Here is a 14,316-nt window from a genome sequence, read left to right as displayed (position 1 = left end):
GAGACTGTAATGCATCTTCCACCGTGACTCTCAAAGGAGACGGTAAAAATCTCAGAGACCTCCAGGTTGCTGGTTTATGTGTGTGTGTGTCTACGCAGCAGACTATAAAAGGATAGGCGTCTGACAATTGAGATAAAAACTACCAATATGGTAAAAATGAGACTGACTTTCCCATCTTGGGTGTTACAATTGAAATGAATACATTTTTGTGATCGCAAGATTTTGATGCACATGATTACACATCACTATGCACAAACATCACACACCTGCCCCAATAACTTCTTCGATTTTGACCGTCGAGACATCGATTTCTTTGGCAAACTCTCTCACGGCTTCATTCGGGTCCTCATAGGTGAAAGGGTCGATGTAGATCTTCATCCCAGGAGAGCCAGGCAGGGTCGGGCAGCCCATGGGCGTGTGGCAATTGGACAGATCAGGTCTCAGAGTCAGTTCTAGAAGAAATAACAATCACACAAATTTACTGAGAGGTTATTTACATTTATTCATTTGGCAGACGCTTTTATCCAAAGCGACTTACAAGCAGGAGAGCATATAAACCTTGAACATATGAAAACCCATTTCAAGAAGAAGCTGTGGTATTATTAAAGCATCAGGGTGAATCTATTAATATGCGATTTAAACAAAAGGATATCATAAGCAGTGAATGCTAAACAAGAAGCAATCCAAAACAGAGTGAAATACGAAAATGGGTTATAAAAATGATTACAACACCCATCACCTTTGATAACAAAAGCGGTTTCTCATGCAAACACCGAAACAGAGTAAATAGAATTGAGAGCCATTTTTTATTCAGAATTGGTTACATTTAAATCAAAAGCAAATGACGGGAAGCAAATGATGTTTATCACTTTTTAGTGCTTTAAAGCTAAAAATCTTCTTAAAAGTTTTTCTAGTCTGATGTCACTACTGAATCTGACACACGACCAGCACAGAGTTTTGTTTAACAAAAGTTACATAATATGTATCGTTTTGTTTAGTACTATATTTTTTATCTACCGCCAGTCATTACAGTCTTTATTCTCGCTCTTTATTCTTTCTTTTTTTCTTTTTAAAGCATCACATATTGGTGCCTGGCGACTATGACATCATTAATAAGCAGTGGGTGCACCAGACAGCTGCCGTGAATCTCTCTCTTTCTCTGTTTCTCCGATAGAGCCGAATCAAATTCTCGTCTGCCTGTATCCCCCACAGGACCTCATAAACAGATAAAGCAGACACACTATCAAACCGCTCTTAATGGCAGAAGATGAAACTTCATGTGTAAACATCAGTGTGTGCGTGTGTGTGTGTGTGTGTGTGTGTGTGTGCGTGTGTGTGTGTGTGTGTGCATGTGTGTGTGTGATACAGAGGATACAGAATCCAATCACAAACATCAGCGAGGAACCGCAACCCACACAAACGAAACATATATAACGCCAGCTCAAGCGGGAAGTGAAAGACCCCAAAGCAGGTGTGAAAGCTGATGCAATGAAGCTGAAAGACGCGGGCGAGAGTTTGTCTGCTGCGGATGCTTTAGGAAAGGGTGAACGCTCGGTTGTGGAGGGTGCGGAGGCGAGGGTGCGACACTCAGCGTGATACCGAAAGACTACGAGCACAATAATGACCCATTCTGTGCACACTCTACTGACAACACCAGAGAAGAAAAGACATGAAGCTCAAGGACAACATCTAGTTTACAATTCATGAATGTATGGAATTCTAAAGACAAAATCTTCACATTTGTTATAATATTTCCAATCACATTCTTTTAAAAAAAGAAAATATGTGTGGTGCTTGACTGTATAGCAAATCTGCCATTTAATGCTATGGTGCTGGGTGGTTGCTAGGGTGTTGCTAAGGTGCTCATAAGGTGTATATCCCAATTTTTGAAACATGGCTTTCATTCATCAGTAACTCAAATTGCAGCTCATCTGTTGTGGAGTAACACCACATAACACCTGTCCTCCTCCCTAAGCGAATAAAAATGTACCCAGGCACGGAAAAAATTAAAACACCATTTCACAATTATTTTCATGAATAGTTTGAAATGAGTTTTTCTGAATTTACTATTATACTGCATGTGTTTAGGTAAAATAATATTTTTTGTTTCATTCCGTGAACTACTAACAATATTTCTCCCATATGTCAAACAATGGCAAATTCTATTTGCATTCATTTGCAGAAAATGAAAACTTGAGAAACAGGTCAAAATAACAGAAAAGATGCTCTGTATCTTTTCAGACCTCAAATACTGCAAAGAAAACAAGTTCAGATTCACTTTTAAGTAATGCTGTCAATCGATTAAAAAAAAATCTGATTAAAAACACATTTTTTCTGTGATTAATCAAGATTAATTATACACAACATGTTTTTAAATATACTTTTACAGGTTACACTTTATTTTACAGTGCCCGTGTTACAGTGTAATTATACATTTAAGTACTGAGTAATAAAAAGCAACTACATGTACTTACTATAGGGTTAGGGTTAGGATTAGGGTTTGGGTCAGGGTTAGTTACATGTAATTATGCATAATTTATAGTAAATACTATAGTAAATACATGTAACATGCGTAACAAGGGCACCGTAAAATAAAGTGTTACCCTTTTACATTCTGAGAGCTATCATGTGTAACAGGTAGGACATCTACAGAAATTGAATTCAGTTCTCAAACACTTAACAGTCTTTGATGCTAAATTAAATACAGAATTAAAGCTACAAAACACATTAAGTTCTTCTATTTTGTTGTTCTTTGATTAACATTAATGACAGGAGTCACAGCAGCAGGTTTAAGAACGTGGCCCCTTTAAGAGCTGCCGCTCTATGCAGATCTGACGCCACTCCCATTCTCACAACTCTTTGCATTCATTTAGGATTTTATTTAACACGATGAAATCTGTGCTTACGAAAATGCTAAAAAAAAAAAAACGAGCTTTCTGGAATAATCCTGTGTGTTTTTGTTCATTCAAGCACGAAAGAGAACTTAATACTGGTGCACTGTCTGACAGAGATTCACTGAAGCAGCCTTTAGCTCGTGACTATATACACCAGACTGGACCTCTGTTGCGTTGCGTCGCATCCCACAGCTAGAAGCTGCTATCTACACTGAACGCGTCAAAGCAACTGTTTCAAATCGCGCTTAAATGGTTTAAAGGCCTTTACATGAATAAGAGCGTGATTATATAATGTAACACTAGACAAAGGATGACAAAATAAACGGATGATGCGTTAATTGCGTTAAATATTTTTTAGCGTTAATCTGAAAAAAATGAATCGCATGCGTTAACACGTTAACAGACCTAGTTTTAAGCAATACAACAATTTTGTACATGAATTTAGAAAAAGTTTATTAATTATTTTTAATGTGATAACCTGGATTTTTATCATAGTTTTCATGTGTATTGTCATGCTGTCAGTCTTTCACATTGCTGTTGGATGACTTTACATCACTCCTGAGGTTTGATTTTGTTGAAATTCCTCAGACACTGACTGGAATGGCCACAATACATCTAGCAATGCTGAAAATTTGGTAAGGTCTCTTAATGTTTTTCTCAGCTGTATAAGTTAATATTTCGTAGTTTCTTGAACACTACTGCTCTTCCTATCCACTGAACCCTGGAGAGAACATTGAGAGACAGACAGACGATAATGCATCATGCTCCGGTAACGGTACGTCCAGGAACCTTGAGGAGTCATTGCACCATAAAAACAGGACAACAATAAAGCGCCGTTCACATTATAACGATAACTATAAAGATAACTGTAACTATAACTAAATTTGAGTCCACACCAGCGGACGATAATAATAACATTATGTTTATTTTAAGCCTGCGCGCTGCAGTGTTCTCAGTCACTAAAATGAATGAAGATGACCTGCTGATGCTTTCGTTTTCATTCCCGAACGTCTTTTCTCCAAAATATGACAGCAAAGGCTGGATGCTCTGACTGAAGGCTGTGCACTCATGTCTGGGACATAAAGCATATATTTTGCCAGCTTGCTGACTCATAAGCGTTACATATATAATTTTCCGCCGTAAACACATCGCTTTACGACCACTACAGTCTTTAATTCTGACATAAAAGTCGCGTTGCGATCACCAATAGTCAAACATTATCTGCCAGAAACTGTCTGACAGTATTTTTTATCGTTCGTCAGCTTTGAAAAAAATCGTTCTGAAAGTGATCCCAACGATATCGTTCTCTGTATCTTTATCGTTATAGTTATGGTGGGAACCCCGCTATTCTCCTGAATTAAGAACGATTTTTAAAACGTTATTTTTTATAGTTATCGTTATCGTTATAATGTGAACGGCCCTTAACTTGTACATAAGGGCTTTAGTCTAGAACTATTTGATCCTATTTTGGGAAAATGTAAAGCAGAATTTTGACAAAAAAAAAACCGACCAGCCGCCTCATCTGGAGACAATAAATGGGACAGACAGACTGTTTCTTTGAATGCACTGAAATTCGCTTTGGATGAAAGTGTCAGCCGTATGCGTAAATGTTAATGTAGATTTGCACACATACAAAGATGTCTGAACTGAGTAATCACACAGTTTCAGAGCTTTTGAAAGAAAAGCCATCTCTGACGTGTCCAGATCCAGATACATCAAAGACTCCGTCTCGGGTTAAGAAGCTTTGAGAAAATCAGCCTGTTTGTGCTTTTATCGTGAGAGTTCAACACAGTGTAAGCCTATTTAGATCAGATTAGCCACACCTCACTGATCTATCAGCCGAGACTGGTATTAAAGGGATAGTTCACCAAAAAAAATAAAATGAAGTTACCAACTTTCTTCAAAATATCTCTTTTGTGTTTTGCAGAAGAAAGAAAGTCATACAGGTTTGAAATGACAAGAGGGTGAGTAAATGATGAAAGAATTTTCGTTTTTGAGTGACCTATCCCTTTAATAGCCATGCTTCATGTACTACCATGTGACTGACTTTCGACACTTAGCTTTTAAATCGATATTTTACACAAAAACGTATTTCCATTTTATGTCCAGTGTTCGTTTTTTCCTTCACAGTAATTTAGGTCTTTTAGATCCTTAGGGTGCTCATTACAGAGAGCAAGAGAGACGTGTTTCAATTCTTTCCAGATTCCAGCTGAGTGACTAGCTCGACAACAGTGGTTTTAAATCAGCAAAATAAAGGCACAGAAAGAGCTGTGATTTGGCAAAAACTGAAGAGCATGTAATGAATCATAAAACTAGAAAAGTTTCAAGCAAGCAAGCATTTTAGATACTCATTAAATAATAAAATTGGCTTAAAACATTTGCAAAAAAATGAACTAAAGAATAATAGAATAACAGATCTTTTCCTGGGTTTCTGTGGCTCAATTGGTAGCACATGTTGATAAAAAGCCTACCTTAAATGCACTACAAGTCACTTTGTATAATAGCATCTGCAAATGCATAAATGCAAATGTGTTCATTTGTCACATGATTCTCATCTGTACAGGTGACAAGACTAAAGGGCTCAGCATACTACATTCGAAATCGAAAAATGACCGTCTGTGACCTGATTTCGAACAAAATCTGGTTCAAACGACAATTCGTTTCACTAGTTCGCCGCAGCAAACCAAACAGAACTCTCCGGGAAAGTTTGTGTTGGCCGGTAAACACCCTCGAGCCACCATTGGTCCATGGCCATTACGTAATAGGTGGGTGTTATGTAGCGCCACCCGGTCTGTGGGAAATAACGCGTCATTTTATTTAGCTGAGGTGAGGTCAGATAAGGGCTACATAAAAAAAAACGATAACATTTGAGCAGCATGAATGCTTTTGAATGTCGCGTTGCAGACGAAAGCGCAATTCGCCTGGACTATGCCGAGCCCTTAAATCCGCGGTCAATCTTGACTTTTTCGTTCCATAAACTTTCGCATGCGAATGCGTCAGATCAGAAACGCAAACCCGTCCGAAGATATTTCGCATTTCGATGCGTAGCAAAGTTTAAGTTTGGTGAACTCTGACCTGCGAATTTGCGTCACTTGAGTGCGTGAGACCAATAGAAGATCAAAAACGTCACAGCGTGACCTCTCCGTACAGAAATGTAAAAGATGGAAGAATCGTTCCCGCCCATTTTCGCAGCACCGTCCAAACGAATTTCACATGCTCAAAGTCTTGTCTCACCGCAATGATTCAGTCTGGAATTGCAGACTAGCTGTCCTCTGAAATTCACACGATACATTAGCATTCACAGACAGACGTCAAACTTGAACCAGGTGAACTAAGTCTGAACCGGAGCGCACTGGTCCGAAAGCCAGAGCCGGAAGGTCACACCATGAATAAACTATCTGGTAGTGAATCAGTGGAGACCAGTCACCAGCAACATCTGGAGCACTTAGAGAACGAATGCTGACACAAATTACCATCCATTTACATTTAACAGTGTGTGTGTGCGCTCTGGGAAGGTGGATGAGTCCATCTGGGATTGTGTCATGAGGGTCAAACTGACTTCAGTGGTTTTGCATCATGTAATACTAAAACCAGCACATCCCTGTCTAGCGCTTGTTATTTTTAATTTCCTTGGTGGGAAAATGTTGGGCAGTGTTGGGAAGTCCTGTGACATTTCGTTCAATTATATTCATAGTTGAGGGCCCTTAGCTTTGTTTTACGTCATATGCACAGACATTCAAGAACGGATACATTTCAATATAGTAATTACCCAAATATTCCTCAGGACACCAATATCATGTTTTCATACTCGTGTGTTTTTTTCTCATGTTCACTTTCCTCTTTGAAAATTGTTTGTTTCATGTTCGATTCTGTCTGTCATTTGTTTACCTTGTCGTCTGCACTTACATTAATTCAATTTTCGCAGATCGCCCACCAAATCCTCTGAGAGGTTAAGAGAGAGGAAAGAGAGAGACTTCTCGCTTTCTAATGAGCCTGAAGCTTTTTTCAGGGCTATCGAAAGTTGACTGGAAGGAAAATCCGCTGTAGTTTTAGCATCAACAAAATGCTCGGGCCTGAAGTCAACCCTTCCTTCCTCTCCAGTGCTACACAGCATCCCCCGGCACTTCCTGTACCTCACATCCCTCTCATTCTGGTTTGCCCTAATTCAAAGTCCTTTCAGGATAGGTTTGCCCTGGAGGAAGGGGGCGGAGTCTCATGGCTTACTCACCTCTGCCAGTGCTGTAGTGCTGTAGCTTGTCGCTGTATATTGCCTCCTTATTGTACGCCCGTTTTCTACAGAAAAGAGAGTGTTAAAAAACGAAATTATTATTACATATGGAGTTTCTTAACAACATTAAATAAAGCATGAATCTGAATAACTATATTTCATTTACAGTGAAAGGTTTTGAATGTTTTTATTTTTATTTTCTTGTGTATGTAGGTTTGTTTTAGTCATGAGCTTTTGGGACAGATTGGTGTCTTCAGTGATATTTTTAGTTATGTATGGTGGCTTCAGGTATTCCTTTGTAATTACAATTTTGCATACAAAGATAGAATTGCTGGCAATTTACAAGAATTGCATCACTTCGCCCATCCACATCAGTAGCCCACATACAGTAGAAGACTAAAACCCAGTTTATTGGCATGAGATATTTACATTCTTTTAAGAGCTTGTGATTGGCCTTCATGTGAGGATTACATCATAAAGGCAGTGCACATAACTGCACATCCCAGAATACTCCTAAAATGTAAATATGTGACACAAACAAAGTCCCAAATCACATTTAGATACCTAAGCTACAGACTTGAATTGCATTATAGATAACAACATATCAGACCAAGAGACATCTGAAAACTATGATGCAACTTTTATTTAACCAACAATTCTCGTGGTCATTTAAATGAATTTACGGTATGTGATGTGACAGGTGTCACAAAAAGCTACACTAACACTTGACAAGTAGAAACTGAAAGAATCTAAAAAAGAAATTAAATGTGAGAACATGTTGTTTTATATATTTATATGTTTTATACATTTTGTTATCTACAGTATCGCAGTGACATTCACACATTTATCAACTGTGGCTTTTGAAGTGTTTCCAAATACTGTTTGGGCTCCTGGCAAGTGCTCTGAGCTAAAAACATTTGAAAATTTCTATATTTGAACATCTGATTATTCTGCGTTTCTGACTGGATTACTGTCATGGTCTAAAGTATCGATAAATATTTGCAGCTGCCATCAAATCATTTGAGGCAGGCCTGAGTTACACAACAGTTGAATGCTTTTTGTAATAATCCATTCAGAAACACATTTAGAACGTTCTAAAAGACAACACAACCGGCTGTCTTTCCTAAAGTGAATGAGGATCATGCACCAGCAGCCATACATCTGCTTCCATAAACGCAATCTCACCTGCTACAGACTATGGATATGGCCACCAGAGACACAATGAAGACCACTCCAGCCGCGGCGGAGCCCGCAATCAACGGCAACTGTTCCCTCAGCTCTGATTTATAGTCGTCTAGACGGAGAGAGAGAGAGAGAGAGAGAGAGAGAGAGAGAGGATGCATTAGGCTACAGAAACACTGAAATGGCCACTGCCTATAGAGATGAAACATGATGAAAGAATGTAAACACATGAAGAGGACCTATTCAGGAAGAAGAAGCGCCTTTCACAGACTGCCTGAAAAGCTCAAGGGACAATGAATGAGAAAGAGCGGCTGCAAAATGAAGTCTTGTGGAAAAACAAAAGATGAATATAGATGCAGAAAATGGTCAGGTTTGTGCTTTAAGTTAATCAAGGAGAAACGAGAGAAACACTGCTGATAGAAAAGTCTATGCTGGTTTCCTGGTCTTTAAGATGACCTCCCAGTCTGACCAACAGAAAAAAATCCAAGTTAATGGCGGCCTCTCAACAGTTCCCGGATGTTACTAGCACAGCATGGCGCTGCAGCGAAACAGACCGATTAAGATGAACTTTCAACGCGATTAAAAACATAAGTCGTTTAATGAATAAAAAATGAAAGAAATAAAGAATTAAAAGAATAATCCTAACTTTCTGGAACTATCTGAAGGCTCCATGAATCACATGACGGAAATGTTCACTCCCAATGGCTCTGGCTCAACCCCGCCTCGTCTCACGAGAACCTATTTTTCAAGGTGGCCTATTCGGATGAGTTTGTACAAAAACGTACGATTATTAGAAAAAGCAATAATAAAACCATCACATTTGAATGCATGTCATACTTAAAAGATCATACTTAAATGTGTGAATGGGATCGTACCAATTCATACAAATTAGCCACGTTGTAAAATAGTCATGAATTGCAATTATTGCACGCATACACACACATTATAATAACATTTGTTAGGAGCTGTTCCACCTCCACAAGGAAGAAAAAGAAAACAGTATTCTCCAACTAGACTTTACCACTAAAACATCTCAGTGGTGTTTTGACCTTCCATCTGTAAAGCCTAGATTATCTTCAAATGTCCTTCACAGCTGCCACTTTCATGTGATTTGCTTATATTTTGAGTATTTGAGAAAAGCATGCGTTTAAATGTTAATTAATTCATTTTTAATGAGTTAATTTTTAATTAATCTTTATCTAAATGAACTCATTAATTACAGTAATTAGCTTCATGTTGCTGTGGCTTTATATGCCTTTGTGTTACCTTTGTGGTGTGTGTAAGAAACACAAGTTAAACATCATTTTATAATGTTATATGTTGTGATCCCAGTCACGTGGGTTCTCTTCCTGTCACTATGTCTGTTTGTTTTGTGTCGGTGAATTATCGAGGTTTGAATGAGATTACGGTCAAGAATAAGTACCCCTTACCTCTCATGTCTTCTGCCTTTGAACTGTTACAGGGAGCTCGGGTCTTTACTAAACTAGACCTTCGTAACGCCTATCACCTGGTCCGCATTCGCGAAGGGAAGACGGCATTCAATACACCTTCGGGACATTACGAGTATTTGGTACTCCCTTTTGGTTTGACCAATGCTCCTGCTGTCTTCCAGGGCCTTATTAATGATGTTTTGGGTGACATGCTTAATCGCTTTGTCTTTGTGTATCTGGACGACATTCTTATTTTTTCCCCATCTCTCCAGGAACACACTCGAAACGTTCGGGAGGTTCTCCAGCGACTACTCGAAAATCAACTCTTTGTTAAGGCGGAGAAGTGCGAATTCCATGCCGATACTGTTTCGTTCCTTGGCCACATCATTTCTCCTAGGGGTATTGAACCAGACCCTGCTAAGATTAAGGCCGTCGCCGAATGGTCCACTCCCGACTCTCGTAAGGCCTTACAGCGGTTCCTGGGTTTCGCCAATTTCTACCGGCGATTTATCCGGGGCTTCGGCCAGGTGGCTGCGCCGCTCACAGCATTGACCTCCATCAAGGTCCCGTTCAGATGGAATCCTCAAGCGCAGGTAGCCTTTGATAATCTTAAATCCCGTTTTGTCTCTGCACCTGTGCTTTGTCTTCCAGATCCTGAACGGCAATTTATTGTTGAGGTCGATGCTTCCGATGTCGGGATAGGCGCGGTCTTATCTCAGCGCTCCGGCGGTGATGGTAAGGTGCACCCTTGTGCATTTTACTCTCATCGTCTCAGTCCTGCTGAACGGAACTACGATATCGGTAATCGAGAGTTGCTGGCGGTTCGTCTGGCCTTGGGAGAGTGGCGTCACTGGTTGGAGGGATCAGCGCAGCCCTTCTTGGTCTGGACGGATCATAAGAATCTGGAGTATGTCCGTTCAGCCAAGAGGTTGAGCTCGCGGCAGGCTCGCTGGGCACTCTTCTTTGGTCGGTTCAACTTCACCATCTCGTACCGGCCTGGGTCGAAGAATGTAAAACCCGATGCGCTCTCTCGCATGTTTGAGACTCCTGGGGAGGAACCTTCGGCCGATGCCATCCTTCCCAAGAGAATGGTGGTCGGGGCCATTACCTGGGAGCTCGAGCGACGAGTGGTAGAGGCCGGTCGAGAGGTGCAAGTGCCGGAGGAGTGTCCGACGGGCAGGCTGTTCGTGCCGGCTGCGCTGCGTCCTGACGTCCTTCAGTGGTGTCATTCGTCCAGGTTAACGGGCCATCCAGGGGTTCGGGGAACCTTGGCTTCCGTTCGGCAAAGGTTTTGGTGGCCTGCCTTCGCCGCCGACGTCAGACAGTTCGTGTTGGCTTGCCCAGTATGTGCTCAATGTAAGCCGTCCCACCGCCCACCGGCTGGTCTACTTCATCCTCTTCCCATCCCCTCCCGCCCTTGGTCACACATTGCTATGGACTTTGTTACTGGCCTTCCTCCGTCGGGTGGTAACACCGTCGTCCTCACGGTGGTGGATCGCTTCTCCAAGGCGGTCGATTTTGTTCCCTTGCCCAAACTTCCCTCCGCCCGGGAGATGTCTCAACTGTTGGTGGACCACGTCTTCCGTCTCCACGGTCTCCCAGTTGACGTCGTGTCCGATAGGGGTCCTCAGTTCACCTCCCGGTTCTGGAAAGAGTTCTGCAGACAGATCGGGGCCTCCGTGAGTCTGTCTTCAGGTTTTCACCCCCAGTCCAATGGGCAGTGCGAGCGAGCCAACCAGGATCTCGAAAGGAGACTTCACTGTCTGACGTCCCACAATCCCAGCTCCTGGAGCCAACAGCTCTCGTGGGTCGAGTACGCCCACAACTCTTCACCCGTCTCTTCGTCAGGTATGTCCCCATTCGAATGTTCGCTAGGTTATCAACCTCCCTTGTTTCCCTCGCAGGAACTCGATGCTGCGGTTCCTTCAGCTCTGGCATTCGTCCGGCGTTGCCGTCGCACCTGGACGAGAGCCAGAGAAGTTTTGGCCCGAACCTCAGAAAGGACCAAGGCAGTGGCCGATCGGCACCGGTCCTCTCCCCCAGCCTACGTGTGTGGTCAACAAGTATGGCTCTCCACCAATGACCTGCCTCTCAGGGTGCCTTCTCGTAAACTAGCACCCAGGTTCATTGGGCCATACCGCATCACTAAGGTGGTGAATCCGGTGGCTGTTCGGCTCAAACTTCCCCCCAATCTTGGTCGAATTCACCCTGTTTTCCATGTTTCCAGGGTTAAGTCTGCTGTCACTTCCCCTCTCAACCCTGCCAGTAGCCGTCCCACTCCCCCTCCCCCTCGCTTGATGGACGGTTCTCCTGCGTACACCGTCAGAAGATTGGTGGATGTACGCCGCCGTGGCAGGGATTTTCAGTACTTAGTGGACTGGGAAGGTTATGGTACAGAGGAGAGGTGTTGGGTGCCGTCTCGCGACATCTTGGATAGGTCGTTGATCGTGGACTTCCACCGGAGATGAGGTGAGCCCCCTCCCTAGTGCCCGGTGGGCGCCGGTGGGGGGGAGGGTACTGTTGTGATCCCAGTCACGTGGGTTCTCTTCCTGTCACTATGTCTGTTTGTTTTGTGTCTACGTTATTTGCCCCACCTTCGTGTCTCCCTGTTAGGCTTTTCCCTCACCGGTTTCTCATCACCTCTTCACCCTGTTCACCTGTAGATGTTTCCGACCATCATTATCATCGCTTTCTCTAATTCCCCCGCCACCTGTGGCTTGTTAGGTTTTCCTATTTAGTCCCTCTTGTTCTCCTGTCTTGTGTCGGACCGTTTCAGTGTAAACTCTCTGATCAGTAATCTCTGCCATAGCGGCTTTTGTTTTCTTGTGCTTTATGCATCCTTGTCTTGTTAGGTAGTCTTCGTAAGAATCTAGTATTACTCAGTGTCTTAGCTTTATTCTTGTTCGTGTTTTTTTCCAGTTGTTTGGTCCTGTTTGATCTTTCTACTTTTTCCAGTTCCTGTTGGCGTCCCGGCTTGCTACACTCTCCACCCGCTGACACCTCACCTATCCGCAGACGTTTGCCCTCAGGCGGAGCCTCTTCAGAGGTCCTGAGCCATCCTTCGGCTGGGCACCTACTCTCTCGTCCCAAGAGTTTCACCAGTCCTTACGCCTCTCCTGTGGTGGTCAACCATCTCTGCGGCGCAGCTCGTGCCTCACTGGAATTCCTGAGACATCTACGAACTGTTGCTTACGTTTGCGCCTAAGGATTCTCTGAGGCTGTTACGAACTGAGTGATTTTCTCATTGGCCGTCTCTCTTGGACTAAAAAGTATTTCGTAGCCTAACGCTCTGTGGTTTTGGTGTGTGTCTAAATAAACGCTTTCATTCTTTCCCTGCAATTGAGTCGACTTACCTTGTGTATCATGACAGTTATATATAATGTAATATATTATAATGTTATATATATATATATATATAACAAACAAATTCAATTTGTAATAAAAAGTGAAAAGGACAATCACCCTTAGATGGTTAGCTAGTCTACGCTAAGAACCTTCCCAAGAAGGTCCAGTAAGTAAGGTCCAAAAGTAAAACCAGACTAGGGAGACCAGGTAAGATCACCAACCCTGTCTCTCTTTGTTTTTCCATCAGGATTTCTATATTCGGCATACATGACACCAAGGAAAAAAGACGTTCCTCTTAAATGAGGTTGAACATGTTATGTGCCCACGTACCTGACATGCCTGATAGTGTGTGTATTGTAAAATACAAGATTTTAGCAATCATAAAACGTGCTGGTCGATCTGAATAGGCTGGCTAAATCTGTAACAGCCAACAGTAAGGCAGTCTCTGTGTGTACTCGGCTAAAACACACCTCATTTAACGCAATAATTTCTTCGTCATTACACCTGGCTGTCATAACAAGAGAGAGACTCCCGGGAGTGTGTATGTGTTGTGCTCGGAGAGAGGAGGTGAAGGTGTGAGTGTGCGTGAGACGAACTTCTTTCCCTGATGATTGGTGGTAATTGTCTTAACGAATGTCATGTCATGGCAGAATGCCAGTGGATGTGCCCATCAGCTGGCACACGGTGAACGCAGCCACTAATTGCTTTAGCGGGTATGACGGCACGGATGTCCACACACACACACACACGAGAAGGCTGTTTGTCTTCATCAGTGACTGCTTGTCTTCAGTGTGTTCGGCCCTTATCTAAAAGCATTTGTGTTTGTACAAATATGATTGACTTGTGTGTTTGCTGTATTTCAGAGGCATTATGTGCTTGTTGCACACATGCATGCATGTAAGAAGGTATGCATTTACATTTATGCATTTATCCAAAGGGACTTAAAGGGCATTCAAGCGATACATTATTATCAGTATACGTGTTCCCTGGGAATCAAACCGACAACATTTACATTGGAACAACACGCTCCACCAATTGAGCTAAAGGAATACTGCAAGAACATATGCATGTTTGTGTGCTTTGCATGCTTGATGTATTAATGTGCATCTGTATACAACAGTCAAGTAAGAACATGCATCACATCACCTAACATGTGTTGACACGTCAGATCTGCAGTGTTGATGTAAGCATGTCCCACATTAGCTGTGCAGTTCAGTTATATTTACACCAGTGTGAC

At 42.2% G+C, this 14,316-nt stretch overlaps 1 protein-coding gene across 1 annotated transcript in view; it reads right to left on the bottom strand.

Moving 5' to 3' along the window:
• The window catches only part of LOC130554486 (ephrin type-B receptor 1-B), a 231,238-nt gene that overhangs the window by 26,674 nt on the left and 190,248 nt on the right, over positions 1–14,316 (bottom strand). The window contains exons 8-10 of the mRNA XM_057334187.1: positions 8,308–8,416; positions 7,123–7,187; positions 267–452 (exon numbers count right to left, since the gene is read on the bottom strand). Coding sequence (XP_057190170.1) covers positions 267–452; positions 7,123–7,187; positions 8,308–8,416 — 360 coding nt within the window. The remainder of the gene's footprint in view (positions 1–266; positions 453–7,122; positions 7,188–8,307; positions 8,417–14,316) is intronic.

The sequence above is a fragment of the Triplophysa rosa genome, linkage group LG5 (genome assembly GCF_024868665.1).
Source record: "Triplophysa rosa linkage group LG5, Trosa_1v2, whole genome shotgun sequence".
NCBI lineage: Eukaryota > Metazoa > Chordata > Actinopteri > Cypriniformes > Nemacheilidae > Triplophysa > Triplophysa rosa.
Note: the sequence above shows the minus strand (reverse complement) of the source record. Positions and strands in the feature narration are given on the sequence as shown.